The 23270-nt window shown below is 40.6% G+C and overlaps 1 protein-coding gene across 1 annotated transcript in view; it reads left to right on the top strand.

The window, feature by feature from the left end:
• Positions 1-23270, top strand: part of VAT1L (vesicle amine transport 1 like) — a 64074-nt gene that overhangs the window by 1146 nt on the left and 39658 nt on the right. The window contains exons 2-4 of the mRNA XM_055819030.1: positions 5719-5848; positions 9823-10038; positions 21065-21207. Of these exons, the coding sequence (XP_055675005.1) occupies positions 5719-5848; positions 9823-10038; positions 21065-21207 (489 nt within the window). The remainder of the gene's footprint in view (positions 1-5718; positions 5849-9822; positions 10039-21064; positions 21208-23270) is intronic.

The raw sequence follows: 23270 nt of genomic DNA, 5'->3' as shown, positions 1-23270 counted from the left end.
ATTGGAGCAGACTGTTCTTCCTAGATAGCTGGTTCTCAGTGCACATGTTCCTTCATGAAAATAGGATTTTTTTTTTTAAGTGACAGAAGCAACGTTAGGATCTTAGTGCACAAGTTGATGTGTACCAAAGACTTAACCAGTTTTGCCTAGGCAGCGATTTATCTTTTGTTGTCCTCTTCTGCTATGTGAAAACATGGTGCTTCCAGAAGATAATTTCCAAGGTGAAGGCCGAGTTGTTTCTTTTAGAAGTAACTTGCATTAAAAACTATGCTGGTATGGGACAGTGAGCTTGTTTGTACCAATTTATCCAGTGCATGTACCTCAGATCCTGGCATATTCTGGTAGGTTAATGCAGCTGAATATCTTGGCCTGTTCAGACACTGGGCTTTCTGGCCTGTGCTTAATGGGGATCGTAAAGGTTTGTGACCTGTGTGAGTATTTTGCTCCCCTCACAAGGCGTTGCCCATGGTAAAATGGTGGTATCCATCAGTCTGAATAAAGACTAATAAATGAACGGCTGAGATTTTTTGCATTCTCATTTGTGTTTTTTTTTTTTATTTTTTCTTTACTATTCGCAACGGATAATGCAAGAAATTCCTTGCTAGGTGAATAGAAGTAGTAACGGTAGCATAGCAGCTGTGAGATAGCTCATCTTTCTGTCAAGCAGGGCTGTAATTCCATTTGAGAATAGGCTGTGTTGTTTTCTAAGTGATTTTTTCCCCAGCTATTGAGTTAACAGAAGTTTAACATGCAAAACTTAAAATGTTCTGAGCATGCAGGCATAGTCCTTTAAATGTCTGAGGGGGTTACAGCATGCTCCAGTACCTCTGTGAATTCCACTTTCATCAAAACAATAGTATCACAAATAGCAAGTTACCTGCGAAGGAACACTTGGCTGCAAAATAGAAATACTCAGCTCTGCTACAACCACAGTTGCTTCCCAGGGTTACGTTATCACTAGTGAACTGTGCAAGTTGCATGCTTGCTGTTTGACATCAGTAGACCCACTCAACTGCTTCATAGTTATTGCCAGGTTGCACAGTACTGTGTGTGTTTTGGAAGCTTCCCTTCATGCCAGAGGAGCCTGTAGGCTGTGTAGCATCTGCGCGTCATTCCTGGCTGGAAACGGCCACAAGGCTGAAATGCGATCAGGGCACCAAAGTGCGCTTCCAAGGAAGGCAAAATCAATTTGCTGATCTTCTTGACCCAAGTCTGGAAGTGTGGAAGGTTGATCAAGATGATGATGGACTTGCGGTCTAGTCTGGGAGACTGAGTGAGAAAAATGTCTTGGCCTTGCCCGGTGTAGTACGCACGTGTTAATGCGTGCGGTGCTGAACGCACCAAAGATGGGCTGCTCTAGAAAGGCATATTGATGTCAAATTATGTTCTTAGTTGAAACAGTTTTGCAGTTGACCGTCATTATAGATGGTGATTATTTTTCTCCACAAGTTGATGGAGAAAAGTAATCTAAGAACGTGTGCACGCATGATAAATAGTATGTATCAGTAGTAAGTGCAAGTTCTGTGGAATCTCTGCATTTACTGGGGGATGAAACCAGTTGAATCATATGTATACACCTGTTGAATTGTATGCATATGTTTTGTAGTATGGTACTATAAATGGAGGAGATGGAGGATACGTTGCTGTTAGTGCTAAGCCAGATGAATAATTCTTTTGAAGGTCTGGAATATCAATGATCCAATTGAAAATGTGTCAGCTGAGATGAGTCATGTGTTAGCCTCATTCAGTGACTAAGAAATGGAACAGCCATCGATGTCCAAGTTGAGTCACAGCTTCAGCATATTTCCTGAAATAATTTTTGATTGATAATGACAAAGTAGTTGAAATTGCTGTGTTTGTTTAGACAAGTAGCTAGAACAAACCAAAGAAGTATTTCAGATAGGGTGTGTGAGTAAGGAATGGTATCCTGTAATTACCCCCTTTATTTTTCTTTTCTCTGTTACGATTATTTCTTCTTTGTGCCGCTATATGTGTGCGTCATGAGGAATGAGGCAGAAGTGACCCTTCTGACTCCGATTGTGAGATAACAGCGCTTTGAAAAACTGGTAGCAAATCATAGAAATCCCAAGTATAGCAGAGTAGAGGACGGTGTATCAGTTTTGTTCTTAAAGGCAGCCTTGTTCATGTACTGTGGCTGTTTCTGGGAAAAAAGTGTAGGATCTGACCATTTTAAACCTTTGTCTACCCCCACCCCCCCTTTTTTTGTTAGAGATTGTCAGGAATTTGGCGGGCCAGGGGTAAGGGGAAGGATTTTAAGAATGTAAAACTCAGTGGTCCTCTTATTCACTCTGTTGTATTTTGTGAACTTCTGTAATTAACTTCAGTGCAGTCTTACAATGAAATAAGTAAGATGGGTCAAAAGCAGCACCTCTCCATACGAAAGTGTGAAGGATGGCCTGCATGATTTGGTCTTTTGCAGTGGAAGGTGTTGAGCATCCTGGAGTGCATGGGACAGAGCAAGGAGAACCAGGCTGATGTCTGATGGTGAAAGAGGTCTGGAATACAGCTTTCTATTTGCAGGACTTTCCACAGTTAAAAAAAAAAATAAAGTGCAGCAAAGCTAAACCATAAGTACAGAAAATAGTATTCAAGATCCTCAAAATTGGTGGAAAGGCAGAGCATTGCAGACTTAGAAAGTTAAATTCGGAGGTACTTCTATGTTTGATAATCTCTGCCTCCAGTTATACACAGGTAACATAGTCCATGTGGTTCACACCAATATCCCTGCTCTTTCACAGAATGGTTCTTGCAGAACCCCTATGTCAATGTATTGATCTTGGTAATTCATATCCTTCCCTGTCTTCATCTGCATCCAGCTCTTGATTTAGGATTAAAAACACAGACTGCGAGAAATTGTGCACTTTTTGCCGCAGGATCCCTTTGCATTTACACTTCTCCCTCTGCACATGCCCTTACGTAAAGTTCAGAAGTCACTTTCTCTTGCCGCACACCAGAACAGGCTATGCTGGTCTGTACCCAGTACAAGAAATGAATTGTACTTCTTTTCTAAAACCATCACTCCTCATGAGACACATTTTCTTGTGTCGTTCAGTGCAGCTAGGCTTTCCTTTTTCTGTGTATGCTGTAGGTTGAATCTCAGTGAAGGACTTGGTAAGATTGGGTGTCTTGGAGGTAGTTACTAAACCAGCCATTCATCTTTGGGCTCTCCAGGTCATTGAAAGAAAAAAAAAATTGCTGGTTTTACCATAGAGCTTAATTGTGCTTTCAGGTCTATGGGTGTTGATAAGGGTTGGTCAAATTTGGCAGACAAAATAAAACAACTTATTTCTGTCCTTATTTGAAAGTGAAGAGTGGGACAAATGCACGTTTGAGATCAGTAACAGGGGTGTGACAACATGTATACGTATAAGAGACTAAAGATGAAATGAAGGAAGAAACTCTCTGGAAAGTGATTAGCAATGCCGATCAACACTCTATGTTCTGGCTAGTATATATATATAATATCAGTATTTTCTTTGTATCTAATATATATTCTATCAATATATAATAACATATCAATAAAATGATAAAAACGTGTGACTTAAATACACAAGGTATGTAATACCTTTTTCTTTCCTTATCACACCTGTTCCGGTATCAAGTCTTGCAAGTTCTTTGTAATAGAGATGAACTCTGTTTTACTTGATATTGCTGCCTTTGTTTATATGTTGTTAGACACAAAACTGAGTATTTGCCCTTTCAAAAACTAACAAGTTATTTTGTAAGAATGAATGTCTCTTGAAAGAGCTGCAATAATGTATTTGTAATCTTATGTCATTATCAGATAGCTATGGCCTTTGCCATATCCATCCATCCCTTGTTGCCTCCTTGCTATGACATCATGGTGCATGTTCCTACATAGGTTTCTGCATCACAGTTCTGCCTCCAGCTGCCCTTTCTTGCAAGCGTGTAGAAAATTAGCTTTTTGTAAAATGTCCACAGTATGGAAAGATGTATTCGAAAGATCATCACCGAAGTTAATGTACACAGATAGTGCTTGCCACCAGTTATGTTGTGGTGGTTTTGGTTTTGCGGTGTGTTTTGGTTTTGGTGTTTTTATGTTTGTTTGTTTTGTTGGGTTTTTTGCCCCCAAATAAGTGCCTTCCAGGCATTGGAATTTCTCTTTCATTATCAACATTATTCTCTTTCATTATCAACAGTGGTGATGTAGGAGGTGGACTGAGCCACTGGATAAGAAGTGGCCTTTCCAAAATCATCTAAAAGCTCCCAGCTTAATTGTGCTAAGCCCCTGCTAACCTTATGTATGGTTAACATTATGAGCTTTGCATATGAGCATGTTGGGAATTTTTTGGTTGGATTTATTATTATTATTATTAGTATTATTATTATTATATCCTGAGTGTATCAAGCTAGATTGTCAAAGTCATGATTTCAAAAAATGATTATAATCTTGCTTCTACAGAGCTAACAGTTGGGGATTCAGGTTGCTCTTAAACCCTCCACCACAATTACAAATAATTACATTTGGTGGGATTTCCTTTTTTTTTTTTTTACACCCCCCCCCCCCCCCAAGACCTGCGTCTCATGAATGCTGTCTTGTCTTTGTGCTTACACTGCATGCCTACTCTGTCTTGTTTGTTGGGTCTGTTCAATCTGTTTGTGTCTTGACTGGTATCTGACTAAAGCTCCGCTCCATCTTACAAGTACTTGTGCACATCAGTAATTTTATGCACCCAAGGAGTTGCTGGTATCATACGCATGAGTAGGGCTTGCTGTCATAGAGTCAGGGGAGTTAGTTATGGAGCAGTTTTGGCTAACAGATCCAGGGCTGTGTTTTGGAAAAATGGATTAATGCTGAAGTATATTTTAGCTATTTAGGTGTTTTAGAAGTTTTAACTGTGTATGGCATTTGTGCCAGTAGTCAGTATACACACATAGTAGATAAATGGTACCTTTTTTGGTTGCTTTTTGGGTTTTTTTTCTTGTGGCTGCCTAGAAACTCACAAAATTTTACTTAATAGAATTGGATAGCATGTGAAAGATAAAAGGAAAGATGCTTCAAGAGTTTTTCAAAACTGAGACTACAGGGGAAGGCCTGAATTTTTTTTTATTGACCAGCAACACTGAGGGCTCCAAAGACCTAATTAACCTTTGCAAAAGTGTACAGAAGAGATCCAGGAGGAAGAGTTCTAAAGCAACAGCCTATCTGATACTTAATAAGTTCATGTCAAAGGTTGGACTCCCTCCTGGGATGAATACAAGATTCGTTCCTGGAGTCACATCAGAGGTAGGGCAGTTCCATCAGGTTGTTCTTGGCCTAGGACATCTGTAACGTCTGAGGTTTGGTGTGTTCTTCTGAAATGGAACTGGGTTTACTTGCCAGCTAGTGCTGCATGTGTAGTAATCATAATGTTTCACTGTGCTGAATTTTGAAATGCCCTTTGTGAATTCCTATGTGTGACTTCTAAACAGGCTTGTAAGCTTTGGGGCTAATAACAGATGTGCTTGTCTTGCACGTGTACTCTTCTGCCCGAGGCCAGTACAGCACAGCGTAGTCAGTCCGTTCCACGCATGAGGAGTGTGAATGTCTGCTGGGTCCCTCATATGATGTAGAGTCCAGTTTTTTAATGCTGCCCTGAAAGTTTTCTGGCTTTCCCATCACTCAGGTCAAGTTTTCCTCCTCTGCTTTGATCTATGGTAATAGTCTTGATTTTATTTTTTCGCTGTGTCTTACAGTGGTTTGAACTTTATTGATTTGATGGTGCGACAGGGGAATATCGACAACCCTCCTAAGACGCCACTTGTTCCTGGATTTGAATGCTCTGGAATTGTAGAAGCTCTTGGAGATAGCGTGAAAGGATTTGAGGTAATATTTTCTTTATTTTCAGAGCAAGACTATGCAATCACCAGTTCACTGAGTACATTGTCCCTAATCCCTTCTGGTCTGCCAGCAACAGCAGCCTTCACAACCCTGTTGAGATTTGAAAGGGCAATATTTCCTTGCTGCTTCCCAAGCATGAGAATGACCTTTAAATTAGTTTCTAAAGCTACCACTGTTGTCTCCTTCAGATCCTTCCTGAAAAGCCGCTTGTGCCATGTGCATATCCTGATGGCTAAATAGGAACTGGAAATCATGACTGATGTGCTTTAAGAAAGTAAAACAAATTGAATTAACTTGTTAAGTTTCTTTTCTTGGCCATGTTTGCTGCCATTGTTGCTCTGTTCCTCAAAGCCCATGTGCTGCTGATTCTATTTCCAGTTTTTGACTTTGAGTTAATGAGACCCCCATCTACAATAAGCATTGTTTCTTACAACCATGTGTATTCATGAGACGCAGATAAAATTGGGACCCTGGTTCTGGGTATATAACGCTGATCGCTCGGGGAAAGGTTCTATTTTACCTAACAGAATAGTGATAAATGGCAAATAGTTAATGTATATAATAAAGCTTTCTTAACTGGTTAGAATTAGTATTATGTACTCTGTGGTATCTCTTACTAGATATAAACAGCATTCTGTCCTATCTCCTATTCCATTATTGATGTTAAACATCTGTATTCCCTCCAATGTTGCACTTTATTTCCTAAGTAGATGGGAAAATTTTGAAATAAAAACTGCATTAATGCATGTCAATCCTATCTTAGCTGAGTCAGTCATGTCACCAAGTAATTACATTTTTTGAATTCTTACTGTATCTTGATCTTAAGAAGGCAATTACCTAAAATATGTTTATTTAAAGGTAACATTTTGGTTCTTCTAGAAGAGCTGTAAAATTTCTCAGTTGAGTGAAGATAATGGTCAATTTAGCTTCTAGTAGGGTCTCAGTGATGAGATTTTCTTAGGATACTTCTCTACTTACCTCCTCCTGCCCCATATCTGCCTTGAAACAAGTCAAAATCTTCCAATGTTTTTTTCTGACAAACAGTAACTGAAAATAACTTTGCTGTCTGGAAAACTCTGCTTCAGTTGTTCCACTCTAGTATCTGTGGTTTACAGTTAGGCTCCGTATCAAAGAATATTCTATGAAACGGGCATTGAAAGACTCTGCTCTAGATCAGCATGCTCAGTGTAAAAGTTCTTGCTACTTTTGAAGGGCATCATGAGGCTACAGCATATGGTGCTTGTTGGAATAACATTGCACCTGGCTGAATATACTGTGTCTCTTTTAAAGTTTTATCTTTGTTCTGATTATAGAACATGTTTGTGTCTGGTCTGCTCCCTGAAATTGAAATAAGCCATGGTATTTAATTTTTTGCATATAATCTGCATAGCTGTGGCAGTGTTTGAGTGATCTCGAAGAAGAGTTGACACTCAGAATAACTGCTGTCTGAACCCATTAATGAGAGAATGTGCCATGGGGAAGACGGAAGAATGTTTTGTCGGTTTCTGTATGGATTTCTTGCACAGAATAGGAGCATGCCAGATGCCTGCCTGTGGTCTCCTTGACAGATGCTGTTATCACTGTCCATAGGAATGGCAAAGAACACACCGTGCATCTTCTGACCTTCTTTCCCTCTGTAGATCAGTCCCAGTTCGAGCCACGTTAAAGTTGTGGGTATTTCATGCTTTGGAAAAACGTGTCTTACAGACCCTTAGTCTGTACTACCTGATACTGCCAGCCATTTATCATCTTAATTTGCTGTGATTGCATTACTGTATGACAAGTGACAGCACTGAATGGCAGTCCACTTTGACAGCAATGTGTAAGAACAGATTTTATGTTGAAGGAAAGCCTTTTTTTTATGGAGTAATGGTGTAATACCTATTCCTTCTCCATTAAAATAAAAAGCTGATTTCTGCTGAGCTGAGATGTATCAGGCCTGATCTTTCTAGTTATGGGGATGTTTCTCAGGAGCTAAGGCCTAATCTGACATGATGGCCAAGCTCTTTATAGTGTTTGTGGTAAAATATGGAATTTATTATTGCTAAAAAATCCCTTGGGATTGAAAGTCTCAACAAAAGGGACTTCTCTGCATTCATTTTGGTAATCATTTATGCTTGTTTGCAAGGATATAGGCCATATTAACATCTTCACTAGTTAATCCTAGCAGACTAGATTTTAGGTGCTTCTCTAACAGCAAAAGGGAACCACAGAGCGGTTACCAGTGAGGCATTGTTAATTTGAATGTGTTTTTCAAAAGGAGGAGTCATCTTGGTGAAATTGGAATGACAGTTCTGTTTAAGCATCCTCATTCGCAAAGAGACAAACCCTTCAGAACTGTCAGCAGCACCCTAGCTTTTAGCAAACCCGTGATATCCCAGTGCCAAAGTGATGACAAGTACTCGGGAGACCAAAATGTGCTTGTGCTATAAACGTTTGCCTGAAGGTAAAAGTGTTGTGCTTTACTCCATTGCTGTGGAATATCATTGAACTAGTCCAAGCACAACATGTAGTATTTCTAAAGGATTAGCGGGCATTAGTAGAATGTAAGATAGTGAATATCAGGCAGATGCACAAAGGTATTTTAGAGGGACAGCTGCTGTTTTAGTTAAAACGTCAAGACCTGAAGTTTGACGCTGTTCCTACCTTATTACTGTACTGTGACACCATCCTTTAGTGGGTAACGGTGCTGCTTCTCTTGGTGTATTACAGAAAGGCAGAGAGGTCTAAGATGAGGGAAAAGGTGCTGCTGGTGACAGGCCATTATCAAGAGTTTTTAAGAGCCATGCCCGTGAAGGGTTTAATATACACTGGCCAAATGTTTGCTCACAGGCCAATTTCTACTTCTATGAGAGAGTTGCTTTCCAAGTCTGGTTGTACCCCCGCAGCAGCTTTGGAGCTCCAGCTGCCTTGTTATTATTCTTGCCCATCTGTGGGGAGTCACTATCTCCACTTTAAGAATCTGAGGCTGCGATGAAGGCCATTATACAAACATGTGAATTTGGTGTGCCTGGACCTCCAAAAGGTTCCTAGAAGCAGCTGATTGTATCTAATATTAACGTAAAATCTTCATTTTTCCATAGTGAAATACTCATTACTGCTGTATATTTTAGAAATTGAGTAAAGAAACGTTGCATTCAAAGAGAGTATTTCACTGCCTCTTCAGATCCTCACAGGTTTATTTTGTAGGCTTAGTAGTGCCTCGGAATCCAGAGGTATATTTTTTATGTTTAAGGTGGATGATACGAAGTTGCATGATCAAATTCTGCTCTGACATGTGGCTGTAGAAATTCCAATCACAGAAATGTATTGGTAGAATCAGTTACTAAGAAAATAAAAACAGAGAGTGTATACAGATGGTTTTATCTTCTAAATGAGTGGTTTCTGAACCCTTTCACGTGTTCTATCTACCAGAGTACAAGGCCTCCCCTTCTCAATCCACAGAGAGGAAAAGTATCTCTGATTAGTGTGAAGACTGAGAAAGCAAAGTGAAAATTATTTTAGATGTGATTTTATTCCATGCATCTCATCAATATCATTATAATATTTTTTCCTTTTTTTTTTTTTTCTTGTGTAAGCAAATTTCCTTGTTATCAGTAAGAGTGCTGTTTTCACTGCTTACAGCCTCATTTTTTATTTAGGAGCTCTGCTAGCAAAAGGTGATCTGTATTAATGATGGTAGAAGACTGCTCCATCACAGTGTGGCAGAAAAGAAGAGGTGGCTTTAACTTTGGGTATTTTTGTTAAATTGAACTTCTTAAACAAATACGATAAAAAAATGGTAAAAGCCCAGAGCTGAGCAGCTTAACTGCTGTTTTGCCAAAGATGTGGAGCACTGGTATCTTCACAGTCAGTCAGTGACCCACAGCTTGAACAGGAGAGTTTCAGGTCTTACAGGTTGCTCTCTCCAGTCTCAACTGCAGCCATATCCTCAACGTTGTTTTCTTCTTTCTTTGTAGATTGGAGACAGAGTCATGGCTTTTGTAAACTACAACGCATGGGCTGAAGTAGTATGTACCCCAGTAGAATTTGTCTACAAGATCCCAGATGACATGAGTTTTTCTGAGGCTGCTGCGTTTCCCATGAACTTTGTAACTGCCTACATGATGCTCTTTGAAGTTGCTAACCTAAGAGAAGGCATGTCTGTGCTGGTTCACTCAGCAGGAGGTGGGGTGGTAAGTTGGAACTTTACTTACTTTCCTGTCACCAAGTAACTGAAGCAGTCTGATGCATCTTGATTTCTGAAATGAGCCAGACCTTGCAGTTTAATTTGATATCAGACTTCCCTGTATTAGCATTGCAGTGGGAGGAACTGCGTCTGTTTCCCCATCAAAACGCTGATGTGAATGTTTGGCAGGAGCTTTTGGTGAAATAAAAACGTTGTGACAATAAACTCTACCCCAAAACTCCTCCAAAACCCTCTTAATTGGTTGTCAGAGATCAAGGACCAAGTGTTTTCCCAACATTGCATTCCTGAACTTATGTATCTTGTACTTCTTCTGTGTAAAAGAAGGCTGTAATGAAAGGAATAAATAAATGCACTCGCTGCATGAGCTATTTGTAGGTAACTAATCCCCCTTGCAGTAAATGGCCCTCTTGGAATACTCCTGCAGGTACCACGTGCAAGTGTGCGTGATGCTTTCTCTGTGAAAGATATTTTTCTTCTTTTTTTCCCTCTTTTTTGTAGAGAGATTAAAAGTAAGGAAAAGCATTATCATGCCAACCCTGAGGAAAATATACAAATGCTGAGTTAAGAGTTAGTGGTGGCTGCTGCGTGTCATAGTTCGGATTATTAGTAAGGAGGCATTGTGTTGCATGGGCAAAACAACAGTAGGCCGAATTCAGTGGAATACCAGGGTGTACAATGAAATAGAAGATGGTTCAAGGAACTGGTAAAAGAAAATGCTGACTTTTTAAGAAAATCTCTCTCCTTTTGGAAAATATTTAAGCTTGTACAAAATATTAAGATGCTGACAGGGTTGTTTGTTTACATTTGAAATTATGCAGTCTTTTTCCGTAAGACAGATTTTACAACCTGAGAACATTAGCAGATCTCAGCCTTTCGAATTGGAGTACCTCTTCTGTTTTCCTGCGGTGCCTTATTTATGCTAAATTAATATTCTGTTGTCTGCTGAGGTCTGGTGGGCAGCGCCAAACACCTTATCCCTAATTCTGTGCCCTTAGAACTTCTTTCAGGTTCTCATATAAAAGAAGGCTGTAATCAGAGGAATAAATTCATGGGTTCCCTGTACAAAGTATTTTTAGCTAACGATAATCCTACTTGCAGTAAATGGTCCTCTTGGAATACTTCCGTAAATGAATGGAATTTATAATCGTATTATGCTTTGACACAGTACAACCTAGAGCGTTATGGCTGACTTTATTGTTCTTTAATATTAAATCTTTTCATGTGGAATTTAGGACTGTAAAAGCAACATGAGACCACACATTCAGGGGGACTGTGTATTCTGCAGGAATTGAAGGCTCAGCTTTAGCTATAAAGCCATTTGCCCAGCTGGCACTATACGGACCCAGGCTGAGCACACAGAATGAGCGAAACGCCCAGCTGCAATCCCTGCACGTATGCGTGTATCTAGAGAAAGTTAACTCATCTTCCTTGTTAAGTGTTCTTGCTAAATGTCTTTATTCCTTTTTCCCTTCCTATTTCTAACCTCACTTGCCTCTGTTATTTCTTTCTTCTCTTCCTGAAGCACTGTTAATGCTCTACCAACTCTTAGGTAGTCTTCCTCACTAGTGCCCAACCTCTGTGCTGGGCTGTTCCTGTAAGGAGCTGCTGGCTTACTCTCTTTTATTGCAGATGGTCAGTGAGCAGTTTTTGACTGGTTCTCTGCTGTGGCTGCTTGTGGATCTTCTCTGAGGGGAGCAAGGAGACACCAGATCCATCACCTGCTAAGTAATTAAGTAAAACAGAATTTCCAAGGGAAGGACCAGAGATGCAGGCAGAACAGTCAGGTTGGCCAAAAACTGATGAAGGTCTGTATGTGATACAGGACAAGACCGTACCTAGGGGTGAGACGGGGCTGGCTGGCCTGCAGGACAGGAGCTTGTTGCTGTGTCACAGGGGAGAGTGCCGCATGCAGCCTGTTGTTGCTTGTAAGGGAAGAGCATGTATAGCTAGAACTGGGAAGGAAAGTCTTTTCCCATTGCTTGATAGGTCTTACAGGTGAAATATCACTGGAGGTGCATGGAATTTTTTCCTTTCTGCTAACTAGACATAAAGATTTCAGAGGGATTTGTGTTACCCTTTAAACCACTCTAATAGTGTCTGTTAATTCTTTGAAAAATTTAACAGCCACAATCAAACAAATCATTTTCACAAGGTTCTTGGTTAATAAACCAGAAAACTGGCATTAGAACTGGTATGGGAAGAGGTATTTTTTGTGCTGTTGCTTTAATAGATACAACAACCATTCCCACTTTCAGCAACTGGGAAACCTGTCCAGTTTGTTTCTAAATGTCATAGAAATTCCAGAGCACTTTAATGAGACAATAGGCTCCCTGTCGGACTAGAAGTTTGTAATTGTTCCTTTCTCATTATGCAAGATCATTATTTTAGCTGCTTCAGGCAGTTTATTGAAAAAGAGCTTGTTGCTTCATAAATGTTTGTGACGTTCTTTGTTCTGGCTCCCCAGTCTCCTTCAGGAGGATCTTGCAGCTTTTTCAATAAATGGAAACAGGGAAAATTCTCCGGGACCTCTACTTATGTATTGACAGTTTATTTATGCGGCCTTATTTTTGTTTATAGATATTTTGGTAGTGAGGTAACCATAGCAGTTGTCTTCCCCTCTGTGCCTGGGGTATGATCGGTAGATGAAGGTATCCCTTAATGTCTGACAGGATGCTTTAGGTAAGTCAATTTGTTTATTTCCAGAAGTTCCAGGGGACATCAGAAGATGATGTAGGAAAAAAAGGAAATGCACCAAGATACCTTGAAAAAAAGTCTCGTGTACCTGTCTGTAACAGACACTTGAATCCTGTTCCATATACCAAATGAGCACACTCCCTGCCACCCACTCAGCTGAAAGGTCAGGGCACCGTGCAGTCTTCCCTGTTCACGGTAGGAAGTGTGGCTGGTTGTAAAGAAGCACCTCAACCAGGAGGAGAGAGGTGGACACTCACAAACTGTGCTGCTGCTGACACTGTTGGTATATTGCAGCCTTCCATCTGAAGAGGAGGAGCTGCTGCAGTGTTAGAAGGGGGGGTTGAAAGGAAAGGTTGTATTTGCTTTTGTTTCCTGGGGCTGGCTTGTTGATCTCGATTGTTTGGAAAGAGGACTGCTTTGGGGTTGGGTTGGTTTTCCTCTTTTGCTCTTGAGGTAGGGGTGGGCAGTTGAGAGACTGACTCTCAGCTCTCACCTGGACAGTGAAGCAGGCTGGAGAAATTTTAGGGGCCTTCTAGGAAAGCGTGGTACAGGCTCACAGCTGCGTTACATGATTCAGTCAGACTTTGATGAGAAATTAATACTCTGCCCTGAGATTCTGTTATCATTGCTCAAGCCGCTACTGACCAAGATCTAACAAGACAGTGGTTGTTACACGCTCCCTTTCAGGCCTCTGTTTGGCAGGACGCTTAACACTTCTGCTTGACCAGTTTGATTGAGTGGCAGGGCAGTTTGATAATTAACAAAAGATAAAATTGTGTAATACAAGTAGAATTAAAATGCATAAAGCTACAGAAATGTTAAGTGTCCTTCTGAACCAATTGCTAAAGTAAGGAGGAAGTCAGCTAACACTGAACTTCAAAAACTTTCTGTTATCCATGCATAAAAATTAATGCTCAGAAATACAAGTGTGCAAGAACATATGACTTACTGTAGGACACATATTGGCCTGTCTTAGCAGTAAAATGCTGTAATGTTGGAAATGACTGCAAGACAATGATGGAGTAGCTCCTTTCACAAATATACTCCCACGCCTTTTTAAATTTTTTTTTTTAAGTGAAGCAAAGTGGCAACTGAAGAAAATACACCAAGAAAACTGAACAGTAGCATGCACCCTGCTGGGACTGATCTGCTGTATGCAGCAATTAGTTCTTTAACATGAAGTCTGTTTAAGTCAGTGCATTCAGTGCGTGTCACAGCACAGGCTTGTATGAAAGTAATAACTTTAAGAGCAACTTTATAATGTAAATTTGAAAACTGTATTCTGGATTGGTTGAATTAGTATAAATACAGGACTGTTGTATTACCAAAAAACCCAACAAACCCAAACACCAAAAAACCAAAAGAGCAAAAATCTTTTGTCTCACCTCTTCTAGCTTTAATAAATGCAGTCTCTCTCTCTATGATACCTACCTGGAAAATTAATTCTTTCAGGGATTTATATGTGTGAGATACAGCCATTATGCCCATGTCCTTATTTGTTTGCTCTTTATGTACTTCCTATCTGAATATTTAGAGCACAAAACTTGGGTCATTTACCAGGATTGTGCGATTTCATCACGTAACCCCTCAGACGCAAGGCAGAGTTATTAGCCAATTCTTCAGCATTTCAGTCTTAGAGATGCGAAAATTAAGCTGCCTTTTGTGCAGGAGCATCGATTGGTGTCCTGAAGCTGTGATCTGACCTTCCCTTTCAGGCTCAGCAGCGGAAGAAGTGCAAGCGGAGTAAGTTACAGATACAGCTCTCATGTCTGAATTTGAAGGGTAAATCTGACTTGGCAACAGATTTGGGTCATCCTGGCAGGACTGGTTACTGCTTGGCAGGAACGCTCTTTTTTTATTGTGTCTCCCCTGCATGAATTGCAGATATTTGAGGATGTGTTCCAAACGCAATCACTGAAGTAGCGATATTTTATGTGACAAAGAACTGGCACTCCTTAGTAAATCTAGTCACCTGCTATCACAAGTCAGCATATAGGAACCCTTTGAAGAGAATTACCAGATTTCTTCCCCCCAAAAAACCCTATGTGTTCATCTCTTCACATTCTCTCTGCTTAGTCTTGCTCAGTGAGAAATCTTTCTCAGTTTCCAGACTTTCTTTGTGGCCAGTTAATGTATCTTTGTTGTTCTGCTAGTGTTGCCCATTGATTAAACTTAGCTATTCTTTCCTCTTGGGGCACTTCTTTCACATCTTTTTGGTGTGATGTGTATGTGTTTATGGCTAAAACAAGCTCAGAATCAAATCTCTCTTTGGCCTGGTTTTTTCAGACTGAAAGCAGGTTGGTTTGTTCGTAACCCTTTTTTGTAAGGTGAGTTGTCAGTTTCCTTGGTCGTCCTACAGACCTTGGTTCAAGCAGATACATACCTGTTTCCTGGCCTCTGAGCTGGTTGGCAGCAAAGCAGCAGTAAGCTGCTATGAAAGCCAGAGCCTTTTAAAATAGGTCTCACAGCATCCCTGATCCTTTTAAACATTGTATGGGTAGGCTGAATTTAGGTCTGCCTGCACCTAGCAGGTAGGAGCACATTAAACAGCACTCTTGTGTTTGAGTCAGTCCTTCCTGAATGTGAGTAATTAGAATTTACTCTGCACTTTGATGGCCCTGGCCGGCATACTGTACAATGTCATTAATACTTCCCACTTCACTGAAATTTTCACTCAGCACCTCCCAGGACTGCGCTTGCTATTTTTGTATTAGCAGTTCATAGCCGTTCTTGCGTTTGATGAAGTGCTTTCCTCTTATTTCATCTCTAGCAGCCAAGGAAGGGAATAAATCAGCTCACACAGAGCTCTGTGTAACCAAGCCTGGGCTGCTTTAAGTACCCAGGCTATCTCGCTTAAAGCCAGACAGGGTGTGTTGATGCTGAGCTGCCCTGTGCCGCTGAATGCCTCTAAAGCCGTGGACGTGCTCCTTCAGCAGCTCAGGAGAGTCCCTGTGCCATGCCTCAGTCTATTTCCAGACACTGCCTCAGAGCATAATCTGTTAATCAAACACAAAAGCCTGGCGAGCCATACACGAAAAGCAATTTCCCTGACCAGAGCAGGCTGCAGTCTCTGAAGGCCTTTTTCTTTTTGCCTCTTGCAGCCCTGCACTCCCCACAGGACATGTCCTTTCCCCAGTCGTCTGCTGAATCACGTCACAGACGAGCAGTGCATAACTCTTCCTTGGATGCTCTACCTTTTCAGACAGCGTTTATGTCCTCTGGATGAGGATCTTGCCTGGGGTTTGTTGTTGTAGCTCCACTAAACTGAAGAGGATTTATGCCAGATGGAGAGTGAGCCCCGAGTTCTGGATGCACCTCAGCTGCACAGCTTTGCAAGGGGGTAGGAAAAAACATACCCTACTAGTTGTTGCAGAAAATAAGAGATGTTGAGGGTAAAAGAGATCATTATCTCGTGGTGACTATTTCTTCCCCTCTCTCTTCCCCTCCTTTTACTCCAAAACTTGCGTGTGATGCACCGGGTGTAGCAGATGCCACCTTACGCTTGTTCAGGAATCACGCTGCAGTTTGTCCACTGCAGTGTTCACCTCAGGGTTTGGTTTCCAGTTTCCTCTGCTGTAATTGGAAAAACAACACCTTCAGGAGAGGGAGTGTTGCGTATCTGACTTCTAACACAAGAGAAAAGTTTTCCTTGATGCCAGGAGGTTAGTAGATGTCTTCTCTTGCAGATTTCTTACTATGTTTGTGTACTTTGTGACACTTTCAGATAGGTTATGTGGCATCAAAGCATTTTGGAAATGTGTATTCTCCTGACATTTGGTTCCAGGCAGGGTTTTTGTGCAAGGTTAGGTCTGAATACTCTTTTTAAAAATGCTGTAGCATCTTTGGGCTACAAAAATATTTCTTGCTGTTGCTCTTGGTCCTACTACATGTAGTTTTGCAGGCTAGTACCTTTTAGATGGTTTGTTTTCTACTGCTATAAAGCAGGTCTTAGTTTACATTATAGCAGAAAAGATGGTTTCTTAAAAATATACTGCTCTGTAACTGCGGTAATTCAGTGCACAGCTTGCACATCTGACTGGGGTCTGGCTTGTGCCATTAGGTCAGACCCTTTGGAAATCCACTAGCTTATACCCCTTATTTATATTTTATCCAGTGTTAAGTTAGTATTAATAGGCTAATTAGATTAGTAAAGTTTTCTTGTATTTGTGCTTCCTATATTGACTTTTAGATGTCAATGACCTTTTTTTTTTTTCTTTTTACTTTTAGATTGTTTAAATGCACAGAACAGTCTATTTCATTTTTTCTTTTATGTGATTATCTCAGTAGGAGAGGTTTCCAATTCTGCATATTTGAAGTTGGGTTTTAAAGTAAAGGAATGTAAAGAAATCTGTCTTTTTACTGGATCTAAAATTACTATAAGGATATCCATTTATAATAGATTTTGTAATAATCACATGTGTAGATCAGGTTCAACATACTGGTTTTATAAATTGACATGATACCTTGAAAAGGAATTCATCAAATGGACTTTGAAGCTAAAGAGACGCAAGACTGCTATGCCAAATCCAGTATGAGGCATGCTTCATTGCCACAGCATACTTTAATCCAAGTTATTAATTTCTTTGAGGACTCACCATGTGGAGTTTTGCTTGATTAGTAGTATATAAAAAATACATATTTTAAACGAGATTAAAACCATTATACGGGACTGTTTTGTAACCATGTCTATCCCTTCAAGGAAGCAATTGATCATTTTTATGTTTCAAAAAATGCTAAATCCTGTGAAAGGTAAAATTAATTGTCCAATTGAGAATTATTTTTTGCCACTTACTGGTTTTCCCAGGTTGAGGGAGCAAGAATCTAGTCATTATCTATCTGTAGAAACTTGCATCGTATATGAAAAATTAGATGTGTGAAGAGTTTTATCTTCATTTTTCATATCATGCCTATCTAGTTAGACACCCTCTTGGAAGGTTTTAGAGTTCATATGCTATTTCTGATAACATGGTGCCTGCTTCCATATCCGTGTGGTCTCCACAGTGAAAGCTGGTAGCAGAGATGATGCGGTTTTGTCTGGGCAGGGGAGGAGACGGAAAGCACTCTTGTCTCTGTTAACCAGAGAGCAATTTTTAGGAGGGGAATGGCTTTTTGGAATCTGAAAGGCAGGACAGGGTTCATGTGCCCCTGTGATCAAAGGGTGGTTCCTGGTGACGGGGTGGAGCAGGAGCCAGCGTGGATACCATGCCTGCCCCTCCACATCCCTGGGAAGAGGACATTTTTCCTCCTAGCTGCAAACCCCTTTGTGCATACTTCATTTGCGAACTACAGACGTTCTGAACACCAGCACCTCGCATACTTGCAAGTAGAATGTATAGCCCTCTAAACACTAGCTACTAATCCAGAGGTGGTGGCTACATGACTTGAGGGATTAGAAAAGAGACTTAGGAGTGACGTGTGTAGCCACAGTGCTGTTTTGGAGCTTAATCACATTCCACAGAAGTGAAATGTTTTGAGTTCATAGGTTGAGTTCAGTATTACTGTTTTGGTGGGGAAAGCATGAAAGGTCCAATACGGCCTTTATTCTTAGATTTCTGAGATACAAATGCAAAGAATACTTTGCACAAAAAATACGTGCAAGTCATCATCAAATTAAGGTCTTCAGAAAGCTGTAGAAGAAGAAAGTTTCGTGGAATTGCCTCAAAATACTTAAGTGATGTTCATCCAGTTATGAAAGTACTGGTCATGTGAGTCAGTTATAGGCTTTAAATATCTACAGAAAGCTGGAAAGTATTTTGATCTGGGATTTTAGATAAGATTATCTCTATGGGCGGAGGGAGGGGTGTAATAAGGAGTTTGAGTCAGGAGGAAAATAGGTTATGCACATCCTGGGTTTTTTGTGCAGTTCTATTTATCTGACTGCCAGTTTGTTAAATGTTAATCATCTGCAGGATAAAAACCAACATGTTTTCTACTCTAATATTTGACCTTTTAAACAGTCAGTTTTTTGGTTCAGGATATACTCATTACCCCTCGTCTTCTGAAGTTACATGGAAATTGCAGAAAACTAATTAAAGAATAGATCAATAATGTCAGAATTTCACTTAACTAGCATATATTATAAAATACAGACTTACCTAAACCACTATGTGTGATGGTTTTCTGGGAAACACAGAAAGTGAGAAAAGAGAATTGCTAGTGAAAATGGCTAAGAAAAGGAGAGATAGAAAATCCAGATCAATTTATTTCTTGTAATTTTGTTACAATGTTTGTGGACACGAAAACCTGGGCTTCAGAATGAGATGGTAAGTAATAGAGAAATAAAGTATGAGAAGAGTTTTCTACTCCCCAAAGACATTACTTCTTGTGAGATGAGGCCCCTCAGGAACGGATTTTCTTGTGATTTTTCTAAGCGATTAGGGATTCCAACCCAGGAAAATGGGGGATGATTTTAAAAAGGAAAGATCGTTTGCGTTTGGTATTGGATTACCGTGCTGTGAATCTGCGTTCATATCTGGGTCCTGCTGTAATTTTCTCTGAGCTGTTGGACAGGTTGCTCAACTTGCTGTGCTATTCTGTGTCTCACCTGTAAAGGAAGAATGAGAATGCATCCATCCCTTCTCCTGCTGTATTCCCTGGCGGTGGGCTATGTGTCCAAAGGATCATGTAAACTGCGCCTTGCTGTGGAGCTGTTTACTGACTGATCCAGTAGGAAATCAATCTGAAACTCCTGGGTGCCACCACGTATAAATAATGATATTGTCCTCTCCTGCGATGCTCAGCTCAGAGGATTGTCACTAGCAATTACATTCAGCATTATATGTGAGGATGCCAACACCCCCAGGGTATGCAGGGTTATCTAATTATTCTACTGTAAATAAAACCCAAGCACTGATTACTGGTATTTACATATTAACAATCAGGGATTCTGGTTGGAATGAACAGAAATGTGTTTATCCATGGATAATTTTCCTGGTCACGCATACAGTGTACAAGTGACAATCTTTTGGCTGTAAATGTAGTCAGGAATCTGCTGAATTCTGTCAGACATTCTTTTTAGAATGGCAGTGCCATTTCTTGCTTCTGGATATATCTGTGTAATAATAAGTGGAATAATGCGGTTACAACACGAGGCAGGATGTGGCTACCAAAAGTCTGTCTTCCGTTTGTTAGTGTATTAAGAGTAAAACAAAAGCCAGGGTTGTAGGAAGATGACTTGTTGGGATCTTTTCTGAAATCTAGATGGCCCAGCATTTATGTAGTGATTCTCTTCTCTCGGCCTCATGAAAGTAGAGGTTAAAACTTAGGGAAAGAAGTTAAAGCCTCCTGCGGCCTGAAGCTGGAAAGTCGAAGCACAGACATTTGAATGCACACATTGTCTTAATGCCGCAAGTCCTACCTAAACAGTGACGTAGCATCTGATTGACTCCACTGGATTCCTGCCCAGACGCAGGAGGGATGTACGAGGGGAATGATTTTCCTATACATGCTCTAGGCAATTTCATCGTCTCTGCTGTTGGTCAGTTTTCAGGTTAGGGCACGAGCCTAAGCAGACGTTTCAGTGGGACTCAAGGCTATTCCTGCATTTTGAATAATCAGTAATAATTACTTTTATGAATAAGAGGTAAAGCAGATTTGCATTACTATGCAGTATTTGTTATACCAACTTGCTGTCTCCCACTGAAACCGTAAGAAAACGTGATCACTTAGGAATGGTAGACTACGTGCTGTCCTGGGACTGACTACGCTAGACCTTCTGTATTAGGACTGCAAAAAGCTGAGGCATGAAAGCTTATCTGAGTACCAGAGGAACCAAGTACTTTACATTATCTGCCAGAAATTCTGTTCTGGCATCAGGTGCTGCAAAGCCTTCCCCATGAGCAGAGAGGTTTTGAGTCGCATGCGGAAGCAGTCAACGCTGTTCTTAGGTGGGAGGTGCAAAGAGGACTGCTGATGTTCCTCAGGGGACACCGGGGGAAATGACGTGGGATGCATATACCAAATGAAAAATATTTCTCTAGCACTGTTGTGAGTAATCCTTTCCAGTGGTCTTTGTTAATTAATGCCTTTCCCTTAAATTACACTGCCTCTGTTAAAAGATCAAGAAGAACTCTTTTCCGATAGAATGTTTTGATACATTAAATTACTTTTATCCCTGCAGTTGCTTTGTCTTCAGAATATCCTTTTGATTTAAGTGTCTTCTCCTGTGGCTGAACTGCGTTGCACTGGCAAGAAATTAGTTTGGGAAGTCCTTGCACATGACACAGCAATATCCAAGACCAAACATGAGCGAACTGGCAGCTGCAAAGTCTGTTAACCAATTTCCATGTCAGTCAACTAACATAATAATGTGTTTGCAGGGTCAAGCTGTTGCTCAGCTCTGTTCAACAATTCCCAATGTTACTGTTTTTGGAACCGCTTCATCTTTCAAACATGAAGCAATCAAAGACTCAGTAACTCACCTGTTTGACAGAAATGCAGACTATGTTCAAGAAGTAAAAAGGTAATCTTTTATTTTTCTGAGTAAGGGTTGTATGGTACCTGGAAACAGACAATGAAAGACACCGGGCTGATCATATTTATGGGAGGAGGTTACATTTGTGAGTTTGGCAACTGTAGTTTATTCTGTATGTTCCATCTGTCCACTACAAGGGACAAGATGGCAAGCGTCTCCCTATTTCTTCATAAAGCAACATAAGATTCGTTAGTCTGTGTTCATACGTGAACGTCTGTTGCGAGCAAAGTAAATTAAGTGAAAAAGTGTATCGGCTTTAACAGAAGGATGTACTTTACTGTTATCTGCGTATGTAGGAGCTCACTGCAGTGCACAGAGTAAGATATTTTCAGTGGATCTGCAAGTTATCCAGGTCTTGGAGTTCTGGGTGTGCTTCTGTCTGCCTGGGTTTTTATCCTCTGCCAGGGATTGCTATCAGAGCACATGATGTCTGTTTTAATTTAAGATCCTTAGATTTTGTTTGTTTGCATCCAGATTAGAATCAGCCTGTTGCCTTTTGAAGTACTCATGTGTGTTTGTATTTACATGCTTTCAAATACTTTGATTTCCAGTTTGTCTGTTTTTAGATACTGCTGTTGATGCAGGTGGCAAAACTTTAGAACTGATAAGAAACTTAGTAAAAAATGTCTTTTTGATTTTTATTTGTCAGACAGATAAGAGTAGTATTTTCCCTCCATCCTGTATTTGTCAAAACGCTAGATTATGTAGCTGGGTATAAAACAAGACATTTCTCAAAGGGGAGCCCCAAGGTAGTACAATTGACAGGTTTCCTGCCAAACTTACGCATTCCTCGGAGTGATACGTAAAGTCTCAGGTGGTCTCTTAGTACCAGGGTTACTAGCCCTCAGAGAGGACATTCAGTTTATCGCAGACTTTTGTCAGAGCTGTTAGCAATCCAGCAAGCTGTTGGAGGAGAAAGCAGGGTGTCTTGCTGCTTTTTCTGGAGTGTTCCTAAGGGCTTAAGAGAACATTTGCAATGATCTGTCACAAAGGACATTTTATATCAAAGTAAAACTTTTCCATAGGGGAAGTTTTACAGGAAATGGAGGACCTGTAGAGGTCTCATCTGCTGGATTATTTTCTTACAGCTCAGAAGAATCACAGCACATTTCTTCAGCCCTTTGATAGCCTTTCTTTCGGGGAAGTGTATGTATCTAAGTGTTTTGCTGCCCCTGGAAAATCGCTGTTGTGGGGTTAAGACTGAATTCTAGCAGTCCCCACTTTACAAACATTGATTCAGCAAGAGGGAACACTTGAAAACGTTAATCAGAGTTCAGCACCAACCTTAATCATAACTCTTTGCAGGGGCAACAGATCTGATCTAAGTGGGTATGTGATGTGGGAGCAGATACAACAGATATCATTGCTTATAAAAAGGAATAAAGTCCTTTTAACATCTGATAACCTCATGAATGCAGAGAACGTTGACTGCTTCTGCCCTTCATCAGGACAGTTTGTTTTGGGACAGTTCCTGACACTGCCCCTGACTCTGTATAGCAGACTGTAACTGCTGAAATCAAAAGGAGTCCTGGTTACAAAGGGGTGGAATTCTGCTCTGTTGAGTCTTTTAAAATCGCTTTTGGTGATCCTGCATTTTCACATGCTTTTTCACCTCTCAGTGAACCAACGAGGCAGAGAACCAGTGGGTACAAAAGTTGAAATATAGGTACAGCAACCTAGTTTGTTTGTCTTTCCTGGTCTAGAGGTGCGTAGCATTATATTAGCACAACTGATAGTCCTGACTGAAGTCAGAACTGGCACCTTGCAGAATATGCCAGCACTCTGATTTGTTGCTCAGATCTGTGTATTTTCACTTTGTATTGAAAGAAAAGAAAAAAAGTACAGTGGTGATTTTGAGAGTGTTATGAAGACAAATTGGCTTTTGAACAAGGCAGTGGGGAGAACAGTGTAGTTGCTTGGTTTGCTGGATATTAGCTGTAGACTTTGTTCTGCTTAAAATGTGTGTCCAGCAGGGAGGACAGCTGGTCTGCATTTGCCTGCTGCACACTGGGTCAGGGGGAGCCCTAAGGGAAGGAGAAGACTCTTTCTTT

The sequence above is a fragment of the Falco peregrinus genome, chromosome 14 (genome assembly GCF_023634155.1).
Source record: "Falco peregrinus isolate bFalPer1 chromosome 14, bFalPer1.pri, whole genome shotgun sequence".
Lineage (NCBI taxonomy): Eukaryota > Metazoa > Chordata > Aves > Falconiformes > Falconidae > Falco > Falco peregrinus.
Note: the sequence above shows the minus strand (reverse complement) of the source record. Positions and strands in the feature narration are given on the sequence as shown.